The 20829-nt window shown below is 47.6% G+C and overlaps 1 protein-coding gene across 3 annotated transcripts in view; it reads right to left on the bottom strand.

The window, feature by feature from the left end:
• TTC28 (tetratricopeptide repeat domain 28) overlaps positions 1 to 20829 on the bottom strand; it is a 102499-nt gene that overhangs the window by 31615 nt on the left and 50055 nt on the right. For all 3 annotated transcript variants that reach the window (XM_039724378.1, XM_039724379.1, XM_039724381.1), the window contains exons 2-5: positions 15977 to 16124; positions 14093 to 14365; positions 12960 to 13090; positions 647 to 1154 (exon numbers count right to left, since the gene is read on the bottom strand). In XM_039724378.1, the coding sequence (XP_039580312.1) occupies positions 647 to 1154; positions 12960 to 13090; positions 14093 to 14365; positions 15977 to 16124 (1060 nt within the window). The remainder of the gene's footprint in view (positions 1 to 646; positions 1155 to 12959; positions 13091 to 14092; positions 14366 to 15976; positions 16125 to 20829) is intronic.

The following is a 20829-nucleotide window of genomic DNA, read 5'->3' as shown; positions in this document are numbered from 1 at the left end:
CATCCCAAATAACAGCTGGAACACTGGCAGCACAACTGCCACAGCCATGGCAGAGATGGAAATGCATCCTTGGTTGCTGCCACATCTGGTGCTGTGAGGCAGCAGGAGAAACAGGCTTCACTTCAATGGAACTCAGTCTCTCCCAGCCTGCCAGCAGCATGCCAATGCTGCTCCTTAGGAGAAGGCAGGACTCCTACACCCTAGTATTTCAATGAGTATATTTGGAAAAAAAACCTTAAGATTTGATCCATGTGTCTCTCAACTTACAAGGCAGCAATGTATCGACAGATCCTGCTGACAAGCTCCCAAAGAAATGGCCAAGTAACAAACCACATCGCTTCTTGCATTAGTGCAAGAATTACAGTTATTCCTAACTCCTGAAGAGCTCCTCAAATGCATTTTCTCTTTTCATTTCCCTTTTGCTGTGAGTTTGTGCTTTCTAGTGTTTTTCTAAGGAATTTAATAATTGAACACGGAATATGGTACAGCAGCACACAATCTGCCAAGGGCCTGTTTAATTTATTAAGGCAGCCTGGTGAAACTGGGTGACTAAGAAGATAGCACACAGCAGACCTTGGCCATCCTAGCAGCAGCTCTGATAGTCTCAGCATTCCATGACAAATTCTGCTCTGTGTCAGGGCCTTACCTAGATTGGAGGAGGCTCTGCCTTCAGCAGCTCGGTCCTGCAGGCTCTCAGCAATGTGCAACTGTTCTTCATGGTACTGCTTAGCCCTCTCCAGGTCTTGCATACATCTAGCTGCATGGCCCAGGCCAGCATAAGCTCTCATTTCAATGGCCTTCTCAGCCAGCTCCTGGGCCAACTCCAGCACATAGTTGTGGTAGGACATGGCTTTGTCGAAGTTCCTGCGGTAGTGGTAAGCACTGCCCAGGTTGCTGTAGGCTCGAGCTTCCTCCCGCTTGTTCCCCAGCTCCTTGGCAATCTTCAGGTGTTGCTCGTGGCACTGCACTGCGTTTTCAAAATCCCCCATTGCAATGTACACTGCCCCCATGTTGCCCAGCTCCCGTGCCTCGGAGAGCTCATCTTTGGACTGCTTGGCGAGGAGGACACACTGCTTGTGGCTGGCCAGGGCGTTGGGGTAGTCCCCAATGGCTGTGTACACGTGGCCCAGGCTGCTCAGTGCTGAGGATGCTGCCTGCAGGGGTAAGGGAGACAATGTAAGTACAAGCATTCCTGGCAACAAGTCAGATGGCCCCAGCTCTAGAAATCAAAACCATGAGAGGCCATTCTGGCGAAAGAATGTGACTACCAACCAGAAAACCTGCTCTCTGCAGCTCTAAACTGTTCAGGGCAGCTTCTGTGGAGACAGCAGGAAGGGATGGGATTGACTTGGGAGGACATGGGTTGGACTACCTCTTCCTTTGATGTGTACAGTGTGTGTTTGTTCCTGGCAGGGGAGGACAGCACTACAAAGATGCAGAGACTACTGAGGAGACAGAGAGAGTGATTGCTCCAGTTACCAACATCCTTCCACACCTCTGCTTCACCAAACACACCATGCTACAAAGAGCACAGCTCTTACTGTGCAGCATCCTGAGCCCCACACAACCTTGGGAATGCAGAAAAGACAACAGCATTTCAGTAGCTGGAGCCTCTGTCCCTTAGGCACCTCTCACCTAAATATAGTACTGTGAAAACCGAAGTTCCTATCACCAAGAAACAGCTGTATTTAATAAGAGAAATTATCAGAGAATCAGATTCTTTTGCCCCCTGCATCTCCCAGGATGCAGACCTGCCTTCCACCTGGCAGAGCCAGAGCTCCCAGCCAGTCAGCAGGGCAAGGAGCCAAGGGCAGGGATTGCTCCTCACACCCCTGCTGCCTCAGCAAGGCTGCTCACTCCAGCCTGCTGGCCCCGACTCCTCTGCAGCTCCTGCATGTGCATTTCCTTTGCTACCCAGCTGCTGCTGTGACCCAGTTCCAAACCTCCCAAAAGGAGCTGTCAGGGTGAGGGCAGCAGCCAGCCAAGGGCTGCCACTGATGGCCCTTGGGCAGTGCTGGCATGGCCCCAGCCCCTCCTCAGTGCAGGCCAGAGCAGCTGCTGCTGGTGTGGCCACAGGCAGAGCTGGGACTGGGTCCTGCTCCATGCTGGTCAGACTGGCTGCAGAACTGGGGTGGTCTGGCCCTGGACAGGCTCTTCAGCAGCACAGTGACATAAATTCTTGGCTGACAATGTGAGGGAGAGCTCTTAGAGGGTTTGATGGGGCCTGTTTGGAGGCTGCTACAAAACCAACACAAAAATTATTGCTCCGAATTGGACTCCATTTTTACACAAATCTTCATGAAGCTTAATATATACAGAGTATTGAGTCATTTGCAACCTAAGAAGGGAAGAAAAGGGAAAAAAACAGATACATGCAGCCATCTTCCACAGGCCCAGACCGAAGTGGGGCCCATTACAGGCCTCAAGATGCATCAGAGCTCCCTTCGTCCTGATAGGAAGCAACGTGCCCACTGCTGTGGAACAAGGCAGCAGCACCCCCTGGGCCAAGTCAAGCCCAGTACAATGCTGTGAGAACTGACCCAGCCTGGAAGTTCAGGAATTCTGGAAGACTGGCCACCACCAGCAACAGAACTTCTGTTATTGCTGGGAAGAGAACAGAAATGTCTTTCTGGAAAACAAGGAGTCAGTGAAATCTGGTGTCTCCTGGGGCTGCTAAAATAAAAAAAGTGGACATCCATGCGTGCAGATTGCTGAAGAGATGAGCTCTGGCCAAGAGCCATCAGGCAGAGACTCAGATGATGTTAATGGGCTATGGCTGGGGAAAAGAGGCATAAATGGAAAGCAGCAGATCTCAGATTGTGTGTGCACAAGAGAAACTTGACAGAAGCAGGGACTGCGTATCCCGCACATGGGAAGAAATCTTTAGGATGTCTCCTAGAATGGGAAGCAGATGATAGGAATTGAAATTTGTGAGGCTGGAAATGTTTATTCTTAGGGCTCCTAATCCCTTAGCCCAAGAGCATGCCCGAGCTCACATTAAAGACCTAGAATGAAGGGTACAAGCTTGGCAACCATTCTCAGAGCATGCAAAAACACTTGGCTGACATGCCTGAGTGCCCAGGGCTGGATTATCTAAACCAGGATGTGGCAGGAGGACTAGTGAAGCAGAAAAGAAAAATAAGTTGAAGGAGACAAAAAGAGAAATAGAAAATAAAGGGTGAAGAACTGATGAAAAATAACACAACTTGATCACAAAGCTGGGGCCGTTTTGTTTTTTGTGGCTCACCCAGACAGACAGACAAGGCAGGAAGGCCACCTCCACCCTCTGATGTGTCCTTCATTCCAATGGTCCTCATGTTTCATTCTGCACTAGCTTCCACAGTTACCTGACCTGAGAACAGCCCTGCTCAATCCTCTGGGAGTCAGCATGAGGACAGCCTGTGGCACTCCCGGCTCCCCCAGGCTGGGGCTGATTTGTACAGCAGCAATCCCCCAGCAAGATAACCATCAGTGCTCTATTTGCTCTGGGGGCAGTAAGGGGAGCTTGCCCTTACAGCAGTGTTTAGGAACAATTTGGTTTTAACATCTGCTGGGAGACTCCAGTGACTCACTTCAAGGGATTAGGAATAGCTCTCCAGAAGACAAATTCATAACTGCGTATTTAATAAAATCCTTCACATTACAGGATCCACTGGGAACCCCAGCTGGCTCAGCCCCAAGAGGGATGGGTGTTCCCACGTCAGTGGCAGAGGAGCCCTGTTGTGGCAGGGAGAGCACACGGCTGACACATGGCAAACAGACTCCATCTCTGCTAGCACACACCTCTGCTTGGTAGCAGGGTGATGTGAGACTGCAGCTCCATACCACAGGGGGCTTGCAACAGCAAACAAAGAAAATCAATGTTTTATGTATCTGACAAAGACAAATTTTACAGTGGGGGTTGCTTACACCTCCAATTAAGCAATTTATCACTTTAATAGAAAGCAGATTCTTCTGCCATTGAGCTGAGGCACAGAAGGGAGCTCTGAAAAAGATTTCTAAGTGCTCTCTTTCTCTCAGAAGCAACAGCCAGCTCAGGTTTTTCAGCTGAGTAAGGCAGAGTCTGATGTTAAGCAGATGTGCATCACAGAATGGCACCTGGCAGTTTGGAGAGATGCATTCCTTAGGCATTTCACCCTTGTCAGAGAATGGTCATTTCCCAATCATGTTACATTTAAACAAGTCTTCACCTGAGTGCACAGCCTGCTTAAATAAGAACACTCTATAATCATTCTGAAATGGACAAGGTAATGGAAAATGTTCTGCCTGGTATCTCACTGTAAGGCACCCTTAATCCCTGAACACAGACACTAATTAAGACTGATCAGAGATGGAGCATGCCCTGCTTCATGCTGCTTCTTTCAACTTCCCTTCTCCCTCTGGGCACAGAGTAACAGCAGCTTGATCCTACAGATGTAGTGGAACCGTACCCAGCAGATAACCATGCATATTCATCCCAGCTGTACTGGGGGCAGGCAGCAGCACCTCTGAAAGCCAGAGCACCTCCTCACCCACACCCCACCACCCCTCACCTGCATGGCCTTGCTCTTGAATGCAAGGAAAGCTGTGCTGGTTCATTGAGAGTGCTCTGAGGGTACTGAGGGGAGCAGATTCTTCCAGAACAGACACAGAGCTCTGAAAGCACAGGCTGAGTGCTGTGGGTGTCACCACACTCAGTAAAATCTCACTGTGCCCTACACTGCTGGAACTGTTCCAGGTAGGAAGGGCTCAGGATAAATGACACCAGGGACACATCCCAGCTCCTTCTCTGCAGGAGCTGTTTGTTTTACAGGTAAGGACCAAGCAAGTGCTGTGTACACAAATAGGACAGCACTGTGATGGGAGTAGTTCCAGGACCTGCTAAAATGATAATTTGCTGTAAATTGCACTTTATCTCCACTTCTATTAAGCCCCTTCATCATTTCCTCAGAATCCACAGGTATGCCTCAGCCTGGCTTGGACAATGCCTGATTTATGCACAGACAAGCCTCACATCCAAACAGAGCAGGTGCCCCATCAAAATTAAAACTTGTCCTTCTCTCCTCCCTTCAAGGTGAGGCTGATGTGCCAGTGCCACATCTTGCTGCTTCCTTTGTATGCCATGCTTTTGAAAATCAGAAAGGAAGCAGCAGGCAATATCCTCCCCTCTTATACATGATCATACACAGAAAGAAGGAATGGATTTGCTTTTAGGCAATTATTTCCTGGGGGCAAAACACACCAAAATCAATATCCCTGACAATCAATATCCTTAGTTATTTGTAGAAGGTCTCACTCTTTAACAAAGAAGCTACCAAAGAGCAAACCCCAAAAAAGCCAGAGCCATGGAACAGAAGCACTAATATCTGAAAGCCTGAAAGGAGCTTTGTATCTACTAACTGAAAGAGAACAACCAGGAATTAGTGACACAATAGAAAGACTCAAAATACACAGTATAAAGAGATGGTCCTGGCCCCCACTTGATTAATGGGTAAAATTCACAGAGCTGCTGCTCATGACAGAGCCTGCCATGGACTGTGCTGACAATTTGCTCCCAGCCCACTCTGTTCCTACTTGCTCAGGAAATTGTTAATGTTTCAGAGGACTTCTCATTCTCCCTGTTCCATGGCAGAAGTATCATACAAAGTACATGTATCCAGGCAAACCTGAGCAGCACTGGGGGGTTGACTGCCAGACCATTCACAGTTGCTCCTCTTCAAGAGGAATGCTGACTCTCACCTGCTCATTTGGAGATCAAAATAATGCTGACTCCATCTCCTCCATCATCATTTAGGAGCAAGGTGCCTAGCTCTGCCTAGAACACTTGTAAAAGTAAACCTGAGCTACACCCTTAACAGAATAGTTTTGCAAATAGTTTTGACCAAGTTAGCAGGGTTTTGCTGGAAAGCTGAAGCAACAACTATTTCATTCAATTTTTTAGGAGTAAATCTGCCTGTCACTCGTACTGACCAGGCTGTTCACTGTGGGAACTGCTGCAACACCCCTCACCATGTGGGTGGGGACCTGGGGGAGTGGGCTGCCTTTCTGGGTGGGCTCTGCAAAGCTCCACTCATTCCTCAAAGAAATCACACAAAAAACACCAGACTAAGAACATGGCAAAGGAGATCTCATCACTGAGCCTACACATCACCTGGGGCTGATCTATCTTTACCCCAAGTAGCCCAAATTTGGTCGCTTTCTGGATATAATCTGAAAGGCTCCAGTGTGCAATCACTTTAGGGAGGATGGCTGACTTGACATTTTTAGTGGTGATGTAAATATTCCTCATTTAAAACCACAAGCTTCTCCATGGTGGTGACCCTGAGGAGTGACTCATACCCTGGTCAAAGTCAGGAAGAATAAGTCAGCAAGTCACAAACTTGGATCTAACAAGTTCAGAGCAGGCAAAGAAAATATCAGCTCCTACAGCAGTGTGCTGGCCTGTGCAACCCTTTCTACTCTTGTTCATAAACTGGACATCCCCTCTCTGCAAACTCAATACAGAGGAAAAAGCCCTGGCTGAAGTGGACCTCCTGAAAATGTAGAGAGTGCTGCAGCTCTTGCATGAGTTTTCTGCTTCGTTTCTTTTACTGCAGCCAGGTCCAGGCCTTAGCAGCATGCTGAGCTTTGCAGACACTGTGAAAGTAAAACCAGAAGACTGCATTTCCTTCAGCTAAAATCCATGTGCTGTGGAGGTCAAATAGGGACATTTAAAGGAGATCCTCAGGAAGTATTACATTTCCCTCTTGAGTCACAAGTCCAAACAAAACAAAGCATATGGCCTTTTAGTGCATTCCCAAATTTCCTGCACCAGTCAGACTTCTCTTCCTTCTGCTTAATCCTATCACTTTTGAACCAGACAAACCTGTATGAATCCTGTCAAGCTGACTACAAAAACCTGCTAAAGACAGAAAGAGAAAGGCAAAGAATTTATACATTCAGATATAAATCCAAATGCTGACGGTCAGGCTCTAAGGCTGATTCACATCACTGAACTCATCCTTTGAGGCACGCAGGTGATTCAGTCCAAGCTGTAATGCAGCACTAGTGGACCCACAATTACAAATAAACTCCAAAGGTAAGTGTTCTCCCAGCAGCTGGCACTCAGCCTTCCTCCAGGGTACAAGGCAGTCTGCCCTGGATCCCTAATAAAGCAAGACTGCTGTCTGCACTGAGAGGCTGGAATCATTTCCTCATCACAGCCTGTCTCTGACATCTCAGTCTATGTTTCCAGGCATGACAAACTGCTTTAGCCTGAAGACTCTTTCCAGTTCTCATTTGTAAGGTATTTATATCCTGTCCTCATTTTCCAGATTGTTTGCAAATATAACAAAACAACTGTGGTCGTAAGATTCTCAGATTTTTCCTTTCTGAAAAATGTGGCAGCCCCAGGGCCAGACCACCTCTTTGTATGGCTGAGAGCCACACACATCCCACAGGCAGGGACACTGCCATGGGCTCCCTCGTGCTGCAGCTCATGAATGGATGGGATTCTCCACACTCCATCCAAGACTGCTGGTAAGGAGCACATCCTCTATGAGATCTAACTCAGAAGAACAGAAAAAAACCATTCTGCTGCTCCAAACCAGAATTCATACAAGTTCAGGGAGAAGGCTGAATCCATACAGCCCTGCTCTTGACTGAAGTGGCTTTACAGACAAAGCAGGGCTGGAGGGACACCTGGAAAGCATTTCCCCTTCCCCTCAGGAAAGGGCAGAAAACCTTGGCTTTACAGAATTTAGAGATTTCATTAGAAAGGAATGATCTATCTTTCCTTCTGCATCTCCTTCTGGAAACAAGAGGGTGAAATTTGATCTTTGATTTGCACAGCCTGAAGCAAGGAGCTGCACTTTACCAAATGTGGGAGCTTTATAAAGTTTCATTGCTTTGAAGGGGACTGGGAAAAACGACCAAAACTGCAAACCTAAATAACTACCAGTGGCTGAGCTGCTCACAAAGTATGTTCAGACAGCTGCAGAATGTTCAAATTCTCAACTGAATCCAACCAAGGATTATGTCTGCCCCAGTAACCATGCTCCCTCATACTCCAGGGATGCCAGGGCTTGGTGACCCCTCCCAGCCATGGCTCCAGGTACATCCAGCTCCATGGCAATGCCTTCTGTAGGAAGCAGAGCACTCAGCTGGATTCTGGAGTCTCCTGGGCTGCAAGCCCGTGGTTTCTCTTTCCAGTGGTAATTTCTGCATTCTGGTATTTTGCCTGCCACACAAGAACCCCCACAGATATGCCAGAGCAAGGTGACACAGAAAACCCGCCAAAGCCTGCTTAATAAACATCTTTCTTCTGTGCTACTTAACTACCCAGTTCTAATTATGATCTTCATCATCCCCATTTCCTGCAAATAGTCAGCCTTTCTGAACAAAATCTGCTGAAGCGGCAAACATGAACTCTGCCTTACATTTGCAATCGTTTTTAAAAGCATCTTGAGACAGCAAAACCTGGCTCATCAACATACTGAGCACACCCACCTGCTGCAGAGAATTCCCAGAGCCACAGATGCTCATGGAGATGTCCAGGGCAGCAGCCAGAGGCTGATACAAAGGGTCAGTAACAAGAGGGCACTGAGCCCCAGCAGTTCTGCACCTTTTCCTTCCACGAACAGCTGCTTCCAGAGGGAGGTGGGAGGAAATCCCTTCAAAACCAGGCCAGGAATGATTGCTGCAAGCTGTTGGTCATCATGATCAACCCAGGGGCAAGACAGTACTGACACAGTCTGTCAGCTCTCTGCCCTTCCCTCAGCCACACCCCTGAGAAAAGGGGCACCAGAAAGTGCTCAGCTGCACCTTCATGCCAGCCCTAGGGAGAATTCAGGGCTGCAGACAATCCTCTTTCTCACCCAACACTTCTGTTCACTCCTGCATGGTGAACAGAGATGCTGCACCCCAGGGAAAGGCTCAGCTCAGCTCAGAGCATGCCTGCCAGCCAGCATAGAGGGGCTGCCAGCACCCAGTGGCTTTCTGGCAGCAGCATCCTTCCCAAGAGCTCCACGCTGGCAGCACAAGCCCTCATTTCATGATGGTTAGTTTATGATCTTGCCATACTGCCCTGCTATTTCTGAACAGCGGGGCTGTAATCGAAGGCGTCTGAGGGCCCAGGAGAGAAGGGAGCTATTAGACTGAGGGTTCCTGTGGTGTCCATGGCCTCTAGGGCAGGATTCAAGCACAGCCTTTGTGAGGGTTTGGACACTGGACCCAAGAAGGGGCTCCACAGCTTTCCCTTTCCTGTCCATTTCTCCTTGTCAGCCACTCATAGCTCCAAAACTCAAGTGTTACTTCTCTAAATGAAATGGTCTGGAAGGAACACAGGGCCTTCAAAATGGTCATCAAGAAGGGCCACCCCAACCTGTCCCTAGAAATCACACATCACTGGCTCTACACTGGCACTCTGGCCTTACAGAATTCCTAAAACAACATAGTTCTGGACACCTGAGCTAGCAATGAAAAGGGACACAGGGGACTAGTGTTACAGGCATTGAAAGATTTCACATTTGCATTTTGATTCCATTCTTTCCTCTGATCCTGGCATAGCTCATCAGCTGCATAATCCTTGTCTAAATCACAGCTTGTGATATGGCATCAACACACCCTACCTACATGAGTTACCTGATGGTTTCCAGAAGATTAGGCTACCTGGTGCTAAAACCAAAGCAATTAATTCAGAAATAGAGTACAGACATAACACTCAGCACCTGCATTATGGGCTGGTGTAACTGCAGCCCTTAGACCATTCTGAGGAGAAACAGGCTGCAAGCTTCCGCTGCTCATCAGAGCCAGCTTTTGTGACAAGAAAAAGACAACAAGCTAAAATAATGTGATGCAGTCTTCCCTGCTAACATCATCTGCCACTCCTCCTCTGGCACATTCCAGCACCTTGGCTGCTGCTTTGGGGAACCTCTCTTTGTACAACTCCCAGCACTTTCATGAGCAATAAGCAGAGACTGGAAAAAAAGAGCAGCAGCCCAAGCTACCAGAATGGGATTTCCTTGGCAAGTGAACTGCTGGACAGTAGTGCTGACATTTCATACAAAGAGCACAACACATGTCACAAGAACATGAGGCTGCTGCTGCTCTAGGACAGGGCTGTGTCTCTTTATCCATCTTTATCAATCAGCAAGGAACTAAAGATTACATTTCAGTCTGCTGCAGCCAGGTCTGCTCACAGTGGAGCTTCTTGTTCTTGCTCAGTGGCAATTACCCCTGCACAGGCAGCAGTTCCTTCCTGCAGGACAGGAGTGGGTGAGCTCCAACAGCCTGCAGCTGGCTCTGAATGAGAGACGAAAAGACAAAACCAGGGGCCCCACCAGCCCAGGAAAGTTTTATTTTCCACCTCTGCATGAATTGCAGGGCCTTAGTTGGAGCTGGTGCCAAGAGAGATGCCCAAAGATCAGCTCCTGAGATGCACACAGGCCCTGAGCCGGGGTCCTGCAGCCCACTGGCCATGTGTTCCCTCTGAGCTCAGATGGGCTGTGAGCACCCTCCTCACTCAGGATGGGATGGCTACACTTTGTACTGCTGCCATGGGGCCACACAATGAGTGTTGCCCACCCTGCCACAGTGACGTGGCTGAAGCAGGGACAAGTGTAACTACAGACCTAGCTCATTTGAATTTCCCAACCAGCTACTGAAGCTGGTAAAAAAATCCAACCCATTCCTTACCTGAGATGGCTGTTTCATGGTGCCCCTCCCAGCACCTCACTAAGAACCATTCTTCTCCCTCACCTGCACAGACCAAACCCACACTTGTGTTCAAGCCCCCAAATTCCCTCTTAGAGACACTACAGGTATGGCAAATCCCAGCAACACCTGCCCCGTGCTCTCTCTGGACACAAGTACAGCAAAACAGCTCTAACTTTACCCACATTGACTGAAAGAGAAAATGGTCTGCCTGGACACATAGCCTGTGTTTGTAACAGGAGCTGCACAGACTCCCTGTGCTAAGGAAGAAAAATATGTAAAATCTTGAGTCTCTGTGAGCAGCTGAGATGCTTTCCTGCTCAGCTGACAGCTCCCTTCTCCTGCATGGGGGAGGACAGACCTGAATGCTCCAAACAGACCCTCTGCAACATCCTCCTCCATTTATGGGCAGCACTACCCAGCAAACATTTGTTCCATCAGCCTCAGAACCCAACAGCCCCTCCAAAGACAGCAGTATCCTGTACAAAGGAGCACTTTTTACCTTTTCTGCCAATTCTCTGTACAGTCAGGGGTAAAACAATTACCTCATTACAGTCACACACCAAATTCCCTTCTGCTGGAATTCACATCAGCCCTACTGCAACTTTATAACATTTGCATTATAAAAATGTCTGCAAAGGAGGCCAAGAAAAACAGCTTTTTGTTCAGAGGAAGCTCTGTGGTCAAGATGATGTCATCAGAAAGCGCCAAATTAATTTCCTGTGGTTACATCCTACAGGAAATCCAAGAAGCTCAGCTTTCTTGCTAAACCAAGTAGTCATTTGTTGTCAATAACTGTTAATTATGTGCCCAGATGTGTCATGAACTAAGGACTATTACCATTAGCCCTCATTCCCTGGACTCCCCTCAGTGAGATCTGTTTAAATCAATGGGCTGAAGACCAGGCAAAATGCTCCAGCCCCACATCCCAGGTCAGCCTGGGGCTGCTGTGCTCTTGCCAGACATCAACTCCCCTGCTGCTGCCTCCATGCCCCACAACAGGGGATGAAACCCATGGGGATGCTCCATGGGGCAAGAAACCCCACGGAAGAGCAGCAGCCACACAGGTCACTCTGACAGCAGCAACAGGGACCCTGATCAAGAAAACTCCAATGACAAGTAACAGCTTTTCTGCTCTTCATGAACAGAAACAAGGAAATCAGGAGTTATTCAGAAGGTTTTCCAGCTGGTAAAATAATCAAGAAAATGTCTAGGAAGTCCCTCCCCCAGCCACAGTCCTTCCACGACCTACTGAAAGGTGCATTTTTCCAAGGCTTACTTGATATTTAACTTACCAAGTTAGTAAAGCCGTAAAGCATTCAGCAAATTCTAGCAGATTTTTTCCACAACTTGCCAATGGGAAATTGATCTTCCTCAGCTTTTAGATCTCCCCCAAAACCACTAGTGCTTACATGAATTCTCACCTGCTCTGCTGTCATGCAATCATCAGTCTCCATTTTCCCACTCACAGTAGAGGGGAATCCCTGGAGCAGGGGATAGGTTTTATATCTGTGCACTAAAATATGATTCTGTCCTTACAGTGAACTTTCAGCAGAAATGCCTCGGGACAGCCTCCTCAGTCCATGCAGCCCACTTCCCTGCACTGGCAGGGAGCCCAGCATAATTGAATGGTCAAGGCAAAGCAGATCCTGCACAATTTGTTTTCAGGTTTGCATGGGTTCTTTTTGCTCTCACTGGCGTTTAGACTAAGTTTATTTTATGCAAACACTGGGGACAGGGATCTTGCCCATTTCTTGGCAGGAAAAGGCACAAGTTAGGGTGCAGTTTAGCAGAGTCCAGGTCAGCAGCACCTGTAACACTGGGAAATGTGCTGAGGACAGCGAGGGCTCAGCTGCAGCAACGTGGTACTGACACTGACCCAGCAGCAGCTCCTGCCCCTGGAGCCCAGAGCCTCTGTGCTGTAGGAACACAGATGGTGAGGGAGAGGGAGGCAAAAGGACCTGCTCAGAGCCCAGAGATGGGGGAGGCAAATGGACAACCCAAGCATCCTGCCCCTCACACTCACTTATCATATCTACTGGTACAAAGATACCTGCTCAGAGCCCAGAGATGGGGGAGGCAAATGGACAACCCAAGCACCCTGCCCCTCACACTCATCATATCTACTGGTACAAAGACTTTCCTTAACAAAAGGCAAGTGGACATCCAGGAGAAGAAGTCACAGCTCCTAAATTCTTGGGGTAAAACAGGGCAGACAGTCAAATCATTTTGATCTCTCTGGAAAACCATGCAGACTACTAGCTTTGACTGTTAAAAAAGCTTCCTACCTCTCTGTCCTTGAGCTTCATGGCAAGCACCAGCTGATGTCTGTGGTTAGTAAGGGCTTCCCGGTAATTTCCTTTGGAGAAGAATGCAGAGCCCAGATTTCCATGAGCTCGGCATTCTCCTGTCTGGTCACCTGTGTCACATGCAAACAAAACAAAGATTAGCTAATACAGGCACTGCTAGAAGCATCCAGTGGAAAGACTGAAACATGGGGTACAAGTGAAGCTCTGGTGTGAGAACCAGCATAAGAACAAACTCATCTTTATGTTTAATACACAGCCAAACTTCCCTCTTTGCTGGCCCTCAAACTTCTACAGTAGCCATCAATCTTATTTTTAGAATTGTTTTATTTCTTCTGTGGCCTAACACCTGGCAATCTTCCATTCCTCCCTGTTTATTCCTTGCTTGACATGGTGAAGGTCAGACAATGGCCAAAGCCTAGAATAAGCACAGAGCATGCCAGCTTTCTCCAGAAAGCAGTTCTGCAGCACAGTTCAGCTCAGATGTTCAAAGTACACCGACAACCACCACGAGAGCAGTCCCTATGCTCTCAGTGAACAGTCCTGGCTCAAGCCTTTGGGCAGCCAGGGCTTTGTCTCACACCTGTCTGCTCTCCTACAGCACCCCACACAGCCAAATGCTCTCACTGTTGTGCAGAACATACTGAACTCAAGAGGGATTTTTGAATTCGTTTATTTTTAAACACTCTTTGTTCATTATTGTTTCACTACTGATTTGTTCCTTCCCTGGCTACTGCCCCAGAATCTCAGAGTGAGTACTTTTGTCCATCAAATATTTGGAAAAGCAGATGGCTTCATTTGAGACTCATGTAAGGTTTTGAGCCCAAGTCAACACAGGGAATAAGAGCAACTCTCACATACATGACATCAGGTAATTAGAAGACCCTGGAAAACCTTAGCACACCCACTGATCATCTGCCCCTTCACACAGGCAGGTTAACAGGGATGCACAAACCTGCAGCCTGCACATTTCAGAAGCTTCAGATGGGATTTAGCAGCTTGTGAAAACCCACAGCAACCTGAGCATTCGAGAGAGATGCTGATCACTAACCTAGCTCTCGCTTTGTTTCACCAGTCCCCACCCAGCACTCCAGGAGTGAAAGGAGCATTCTTACCTAAACTCTTGGCTACGTCCAAGTCCTGCTGCATGTATCCAGTGCTTTTCTCCGTGTTCCCGAGGGACCAGTACGCGCTGCTCAGTGCAGAGAACACCGACCCCCGCAGCTTCAGGCTGCAAGTGCCAATCTTCAGGGCAGCCTCCAGCACCACCACAGAGGCCCCGTGGTGGCCTGCAGTCAGGAGCTCCTGGCCAATCACAGACACCACAACAAAGGGGCTCTTGTCCAGCTTCATCTTCTGCAGTTGTTGGTAGGTGGGCTCCAGGGACTCTGAAGAGCAAAACCGAAGACAGAGGTACTCAGCCAATCATGATATTTGCATCAGGAATACCTTCACAACTCATCTTGATTTTTTTGTAAACAGATGATACATGAGTTAAAGGCCAGACATTCCAAATTCAACAAAGATTCATTAAGGGAGCTTGGGGCTCAAAGGTACCATCTAAGATCTGGCACATCAAGACAGATCACCTGGCAAGCTGCTGTCTGCCTTGCAGAAAGCACTTCAGGAAGGCAGCATAAAAATAGAGTTTAGAGCAGCATAGAGCAGCCTCATACTGAGCTCTGAAGTCTGGCCTAATGGCAGAAGGAATACAGAAGATATCTGTGGAATTTTGTAGCAAACTGGAAATGGGCCATCTGCAGTGTCTGAGAGCACTGGAGTTTTTGCTCTTTCAGCACAAACCTTCAGATGAATGTCTGCAAAGTCTGTGCCTGTCCAGATACCCAAGGACATGATGTGTGCTAAGAGAGGTGACCAAAACTGCAGAAAGAAGCTGCTCCTTTCTGCTGGAGACAGTGTTCATGTGGCACAATAGCACTAGACCTGCCCCAGTGCTTCGATTTGTCTAAGTGCAGCAGGGAGCACAGTTGATGCACAGCTGCAGGGCAGTCAGCCAGAGATCATCCTGCCAAATTTGGGGATGCTCCCACAGAATACCATATAGCCTGCATTCTAAGCAGCAGCCTTAGTACCTTTGGGTAGCAAATCAAATTGTATTCACCAGGTAACTGCTGTATAGGACAGAAACTTCCAGATGAATTCATTGTAGAGGATGGAGAAAAACACTGTAAAAAAGCAAATACCAACAAGGGTATTTTTTCATTTCAGTGCTCCTTGGCTCCTAAGCCCTGTGGCTCCCAGCACCATCTGCTGAGGAGGACAATTGCCATGTTCCCTCCTGCCTAACAACATTAGGGCACTGCAGCACAAAGCCTGGAAGAGACACAGAGCTAGGAGGAGACAACCCCCTTCCTCTAGAGAAAAAAATCTTGGAAACGGGGACACGATGAAAGAGAGGCAAAACACTGCACAGCTCATATGGCTTCAAGGTCTCTGTGACTGCAAACACTGCTTGAACAGAAGCGAATTAGCAGAGCAGCCTTTTTGCCTTCTGGAGTGCTCTGTTTTCAGAGACAGCAGTACCACAGAAAAGCTGCTGATGTGCTCTTCTGGGGCAAACACTGGCCTGGGGCATTTCAGATGTGCTGCTCCCAACCTAAACATTGTGGGAAGTTGTTCCAGTAACAACACAGCTAGCGCCACAGCAGCACACACCTCTGCCTGCACTGATACTGGAGAAAGGAAAAACGAACAAGGACTCCATGGGAACTGCTGTAAAAACCCAGTTTGACTCATCTCCAGTGCCTCTCAAGCTGGATAACACCATCTTACTGTCCCACTTAACCAGAAAGATAGTTTTTTTGTTCCTCCTGTAACTTCAGGCTCCATACTTGGCATTCTCCTGACTCAGCAGAGAAGCCAAATCTTGAAATCTTTCCCTTCAGGTGTCTTTCCCCTGTCCTCAGATTCTGGGATTAAAGCTCCCAGCTCTGGCTAGCTCAGCAGCAGGTGAGATCTGAGAACCCCCGTGTGCTTACCTCGCATGGGAGACTTCATGGCGGCCTCGACCATGCCGACCAGAAGCTGAAGGCTCTTGGGATCCTGCGCCAGCCCCGAGGCGAAGGCGGCCAGCGCATCCGCATGGCGTCCCAGGTACTGCAGGGCCACGCCCTGACGGAAGTATGCCTGCAGGAACAGAGAACACAAGGCCCATCACTGAGCAGCACAAACAGGCACAAACAGCAGCTCCTGGCCTCGTGCTGGTGGATAAAAGGCCACACCATGGCACTCGGGTTTCTCTGGTCGCGTGGCTACAATCACTGCAGTGCGGTCTGTGAACCCCAGCAGCGTGCACCCCCTCACTGTGATCACCTTTTGAGCTTTAGCAAGGCCTCTGAACTGTTCTGGGGACAAGGGTTGGTCACTTAGAGTAAGGCAAAGCTTTCCCCTTGGACTTGGCCAAATACTATTTCTTAACTACTTATAACCAGATGCTTTTCTCAAGACCCTCCTTTCCAGTCTCAGCTCACACAGCACAGAACCCAGTTTCTCTCTCATCAGCTCTTGCCAACGAGTCCAATATCAACATCCAGCACCAGTAGGGCCCAAAATGTACTGCAAGCTCAAGCTGCAATGAAGCACAACACAAAGATGCAGCCAGGAGCTGAGCCTTCTTTCTCCACTCACATCCACTGAGGCAGACACTGTCCAGCACTGCCCCACTTGCTAAGTGCACTATATACACAACACACACACGTTTGCACTGATCTATACAAGCTTCTTAGACTAAAGCAAGACACTCATCATTCTGAAACGGTTTACAAGATGTTTTATTTTTTTTTTCATTTCTTAATTTTCTAGGAAACCATTTATGGGAACATGCAATACCTTCAAAGTAACTTGTATCTCCTATCACCATGTATTTCCATTTCTACATCAGCAACATCAATATGCAGCTGCAATGCACTCCCAAACAGAGCTCCCAAATCTGCACACACTGGCACACCAGGAGCCTACACACAAAGCAGGAACTTCAGAAACACACTCTGCTCACACAATGAGCACAGGCAAAGTCCTGGCCCAAAGGGTATCCAGAGCTGCCTGGGAGATACTGGGAAAAAGATCATAGAAAACACAATCTAGTATTTACAAAGTACTCAGGTATTTGTAGGACACACATCTGGACACTGTGTTATAAAAAGGTCTTGAATCTTTAAGCACCTTTGATGCCTATTACTCAGGTTTTATCTTCATGCCCAGCTAATACCTTTCAAATGCAAATTTTGCTGCATTTTGAATTCATTCAAACCTATTTCAATAGCACAAACAAAGAGGATTAAGCATTATTTGCATTATTTAAAAGTGCTTTAGGAACCAATACTGTTCCTTGAGATTGGCTCTCTTGGCTAGGACCTCATCACTCTCTCTTGGTCTGTAATAGCAGAGAGATCTGCACTCAAGATACATTAGGTATACATCTGGGAAGTCTTTTTACTTAAACAGGAGAAATCTTTAATTAATTTTTGAACTCATTAGAGCATTCAGGCACTTTTGGACTCCAATCCAGGAAAGCAGAGATTAAGAAAAATCAGAAATGATGTGAGAAATTTAGAGACATGAATATTTAATCTCTTTTCCATTAGTAAGTCTTGATTGTAGAACCCCTTTTAATGAATTCAATGAAAGGAAAATGCTTTTCATTAACCTTTAGTATAAATGTGTTCTTATTGAACAAAACAAGCCACTGTAGTGGAAACCCAATTCATTGTTAACTAGATTACAAGCATGAAGCTTTAAATCAAAGAAAATACAAAGAACTAACAACATGCAGCAGCCACCAAGCACAAGTCCTCCCAGCAGAGTGTGAACTGTCACCTAAATCATGCTGTACACTATTAAGTCTTGTTTTTGCAGAATTACCATCTAATTGCTTTCTTTACTGCCTGATGAGAGGGGGAGTTGGCCACAGCATGACTCTGACTGGGACCTTCCCAGCCCACAAGGCTGCTTGGTCCAGGACAGCAGAAGGTGGGCACGGACACACAGCCACCAGCACCCAGCTCCGTGTGCTGCGTGGGCATCTTCAGCACCTTGTGCTTCACTGGCACATCCTGAACGCTGAGAAATGAGAAACCACATCCTCTGAACCCTGCACATGGAGGGGACACACAGGCTCCAGGTGACAGGAGGAGACAAGACCCACGAACATCCAGTTCAGTTCCGCACATTCTGAACATCCTTTATGGAAAGCGCTTTTATCCGCTCCCCACATCTATTCCTGGAAGTGCCCCTGGAAACTGCTTAATTTGAATACAAACACAATATTCAAAGCCCAAAAGAGAACCCTATTAATCATAGCAGAAAGTACAATTTTGGCCTATTTTTCTCCTGCAAAAAACCCTTCCTTCCTTCCTCTTCCAGTTTCCAGCATACACAAGAATGCTCCCTGCACATTGTGTTCCCCATGGACCTTTAACTAAATAAATAAAAAGCATTCACTTTACCTATTTCCTCCCCAAGAGGCACCCACAAGTTAGTTTAGCATTGGAATGAAGACACTGTATCAAGGGGAAAAGTCTGCAAAGAGGAAATGGTGAGAATCACCCTTTGGAAGAGGAGAGGAAAAGGGAAGGCAGGGAGCCAGCAGCTGCAGCTGAAGGAATGAGCCAAGGAGCAGCTCCTGGTCCCGACACAGACAGAGCCTTCCCCTGCTGAGAGAGCTTTAAATTTTAAATCACATTATGTGAAGATACTACAGTGCTCACTCTACAGTAACACTTACATTAATTTTCCAGTGATCTCAAGTAAGAAAAAACTATCAATTCCTTTTAAGAAGATTAAAGCAAGGAGAGAGACAATGTTTCACTAAAGACAAGACAGAAAACAGCAGGTGTTTTCTAACCTGGCTCTCTGCATTCTCATTGTCTCAATACAGACAGCTGGAACCATCTCTTTCATTTTTGCAGTCTCTGCACCACACTTTCCAGGAACAAGGCACTGTGCAAGAAGAAAGCCTCATTCTCAGCTGGAATTTGGCACCAGATGCATCTCCCTCAATGAGAATTATTTTCTCCTGTCCTTGTTTTAGCAGGATGGACACAGCTGTGCTGTTCCCACCTCCAGAGCCCAGCATGTCAGGGCTTCCAGCACCTGCACCCACCCCTCCAGCCTGAGCTCTGCCCAGCACACCACTGCCTGCAGAAGGACAGGGAGAGCAGCTCTTGCCAGCAGGAATCCTTTGGGAAAGGAAGAGGATTAGAGTCCAAAGCAGCTCTACAAAGCTGCCAATCTCATCAAGTCCCTGATTCTACGTTGGAGAGGCTGTTCAGTGAGCATTCCCACGCATCTCTGAGAATCAAACAGCAGTGCAGGCTCACACAGCCAGGCGGGCTCAGCCTTCTGCACAACAGGCTCAGCTTCTGCCCACTTACCCAATTTCATACAGCCAAGGGAAGGAGGGAGGACAAGGAATAGACAGAGCTTTTCATCCATAACACCTTTGAAAGCACTGTTGATATTCTGGAAGCAAAAATAAGTTACTCTAATTAATTAACTGGTGAAATATATTTGGCACTTGAGACTTAGGAGGCATGCAAAACACAGATGCTGCTCACACTGCTGGCCTCAGGACAGACCCAGCCAGGTGAAGTGGCATCACTCCCAGCACAGCACCCAAAGGGGAATAAGTCTTCCTACCCCATTCAGGTTTTGCCACCCATTTTTGCAGACTTGCCTCCTTGCCCCATGCTCTTCAGAACGTTCCATGTTTTCATGGTTGGAATAAAGTTTTTAACTGCTTTTCTTACCCTCAACATAATTCTGCCAATCTTGTATGAGCATGAGAAGAGCACAGAGACAGCCCTGCCCCTTGGCCAGGGCAGTTCTGTGGGGCCAGGCCACAGCACAGTCAGCACTGCCTGGGCAGGCACAGCCCCTCTGCAATTCTAAGCACAAGTCTTGTTTTCTGCCCAATTTATTGACCCATGTAGCTTCTGTACACACCAGCATTTTCCACCTGTGTTTATTACAGCCCATCTAATGGAAAAGGAAAATGTCTGTCCTACTAAGAGCTGCCACTGGACTGATGGCTGCAGTGTCTAGGGAACACAAATAAACATGCTTATTAGCTTTTTTGATCCTCATCATTTGAGATCCCATCTAGACCCTGAATACTAGATTTCCCTGTGCAATCTGAAACAGGATTAGAATGCAAATGTCATAACTGAACAACCAATATCAAGAGGAGAGCTGAAATTTTTATTAAATCTTCTGATATCAATATGCAAGAACTGTTTCAGACAACAGTAACTGGTTTATAATTAATAAGAAATATGCAATAAAGATAAAAATACAGTACAAAGACACAGCATGTAAATCATGAATGGCACCTTTAAGTTCCCTAAGATTTTGCCACATAAAACCAAGTCAAGGTCCTGCCTACAAGGAATGCAGCAACAGATTCTACATTTGGGATCTCCCCTCCCTGCTCAGGAGCTCCTGTGCCTCCCCCTGCATCCCCCCTTTCTGCAGGGATCCCACTGCCATCACAGGCCACCCTGCCCTGCCAGGCTCACCTGGTCCCTCTGCCACCAACCCTCACCCCACAGGCTCACAGACATGGCACAATGCTGGCCAACATTAACTGGATAACAGAGACAGAGGAACAAAACTGGAACAGCACCAGAAGAACTTGCAGCAGAAAATTCCTGTCAAACAAACATGGAAAACTTGAGAAAAAGCACCTTGGTCTTAAACAAAGGCTGCCATTGTACACAGGGGAGGAAACTCAAGCCACCCTCGTGCTGCTGTCAGCTTCAGCTCCTGGACAGTCGGCCATGGGGGCAGGAAAGGCAAGCACACAGAAAATGCTTCTTCCATAACGCTCCCTTGG

This window comes from Passer montanus, unplaced genomic scaffold (assembly GCF_014805655.1).
Source record: "Passer montanus isolate IOZ18808 unplaced genomic scaffold, ASM1480565v1 scaffold53, whole genome shotgun sequence".
Lineage (NCBI taxonomy): Eukaryota > Metazoa > Chordata > Aves > Passeriformes > Passeridae > Passer > Passer montanus.
Note: the sequence above shows the minus strand (reverse complement) of the source record. Positions and strands in the feature narration are given on the sequence as shown.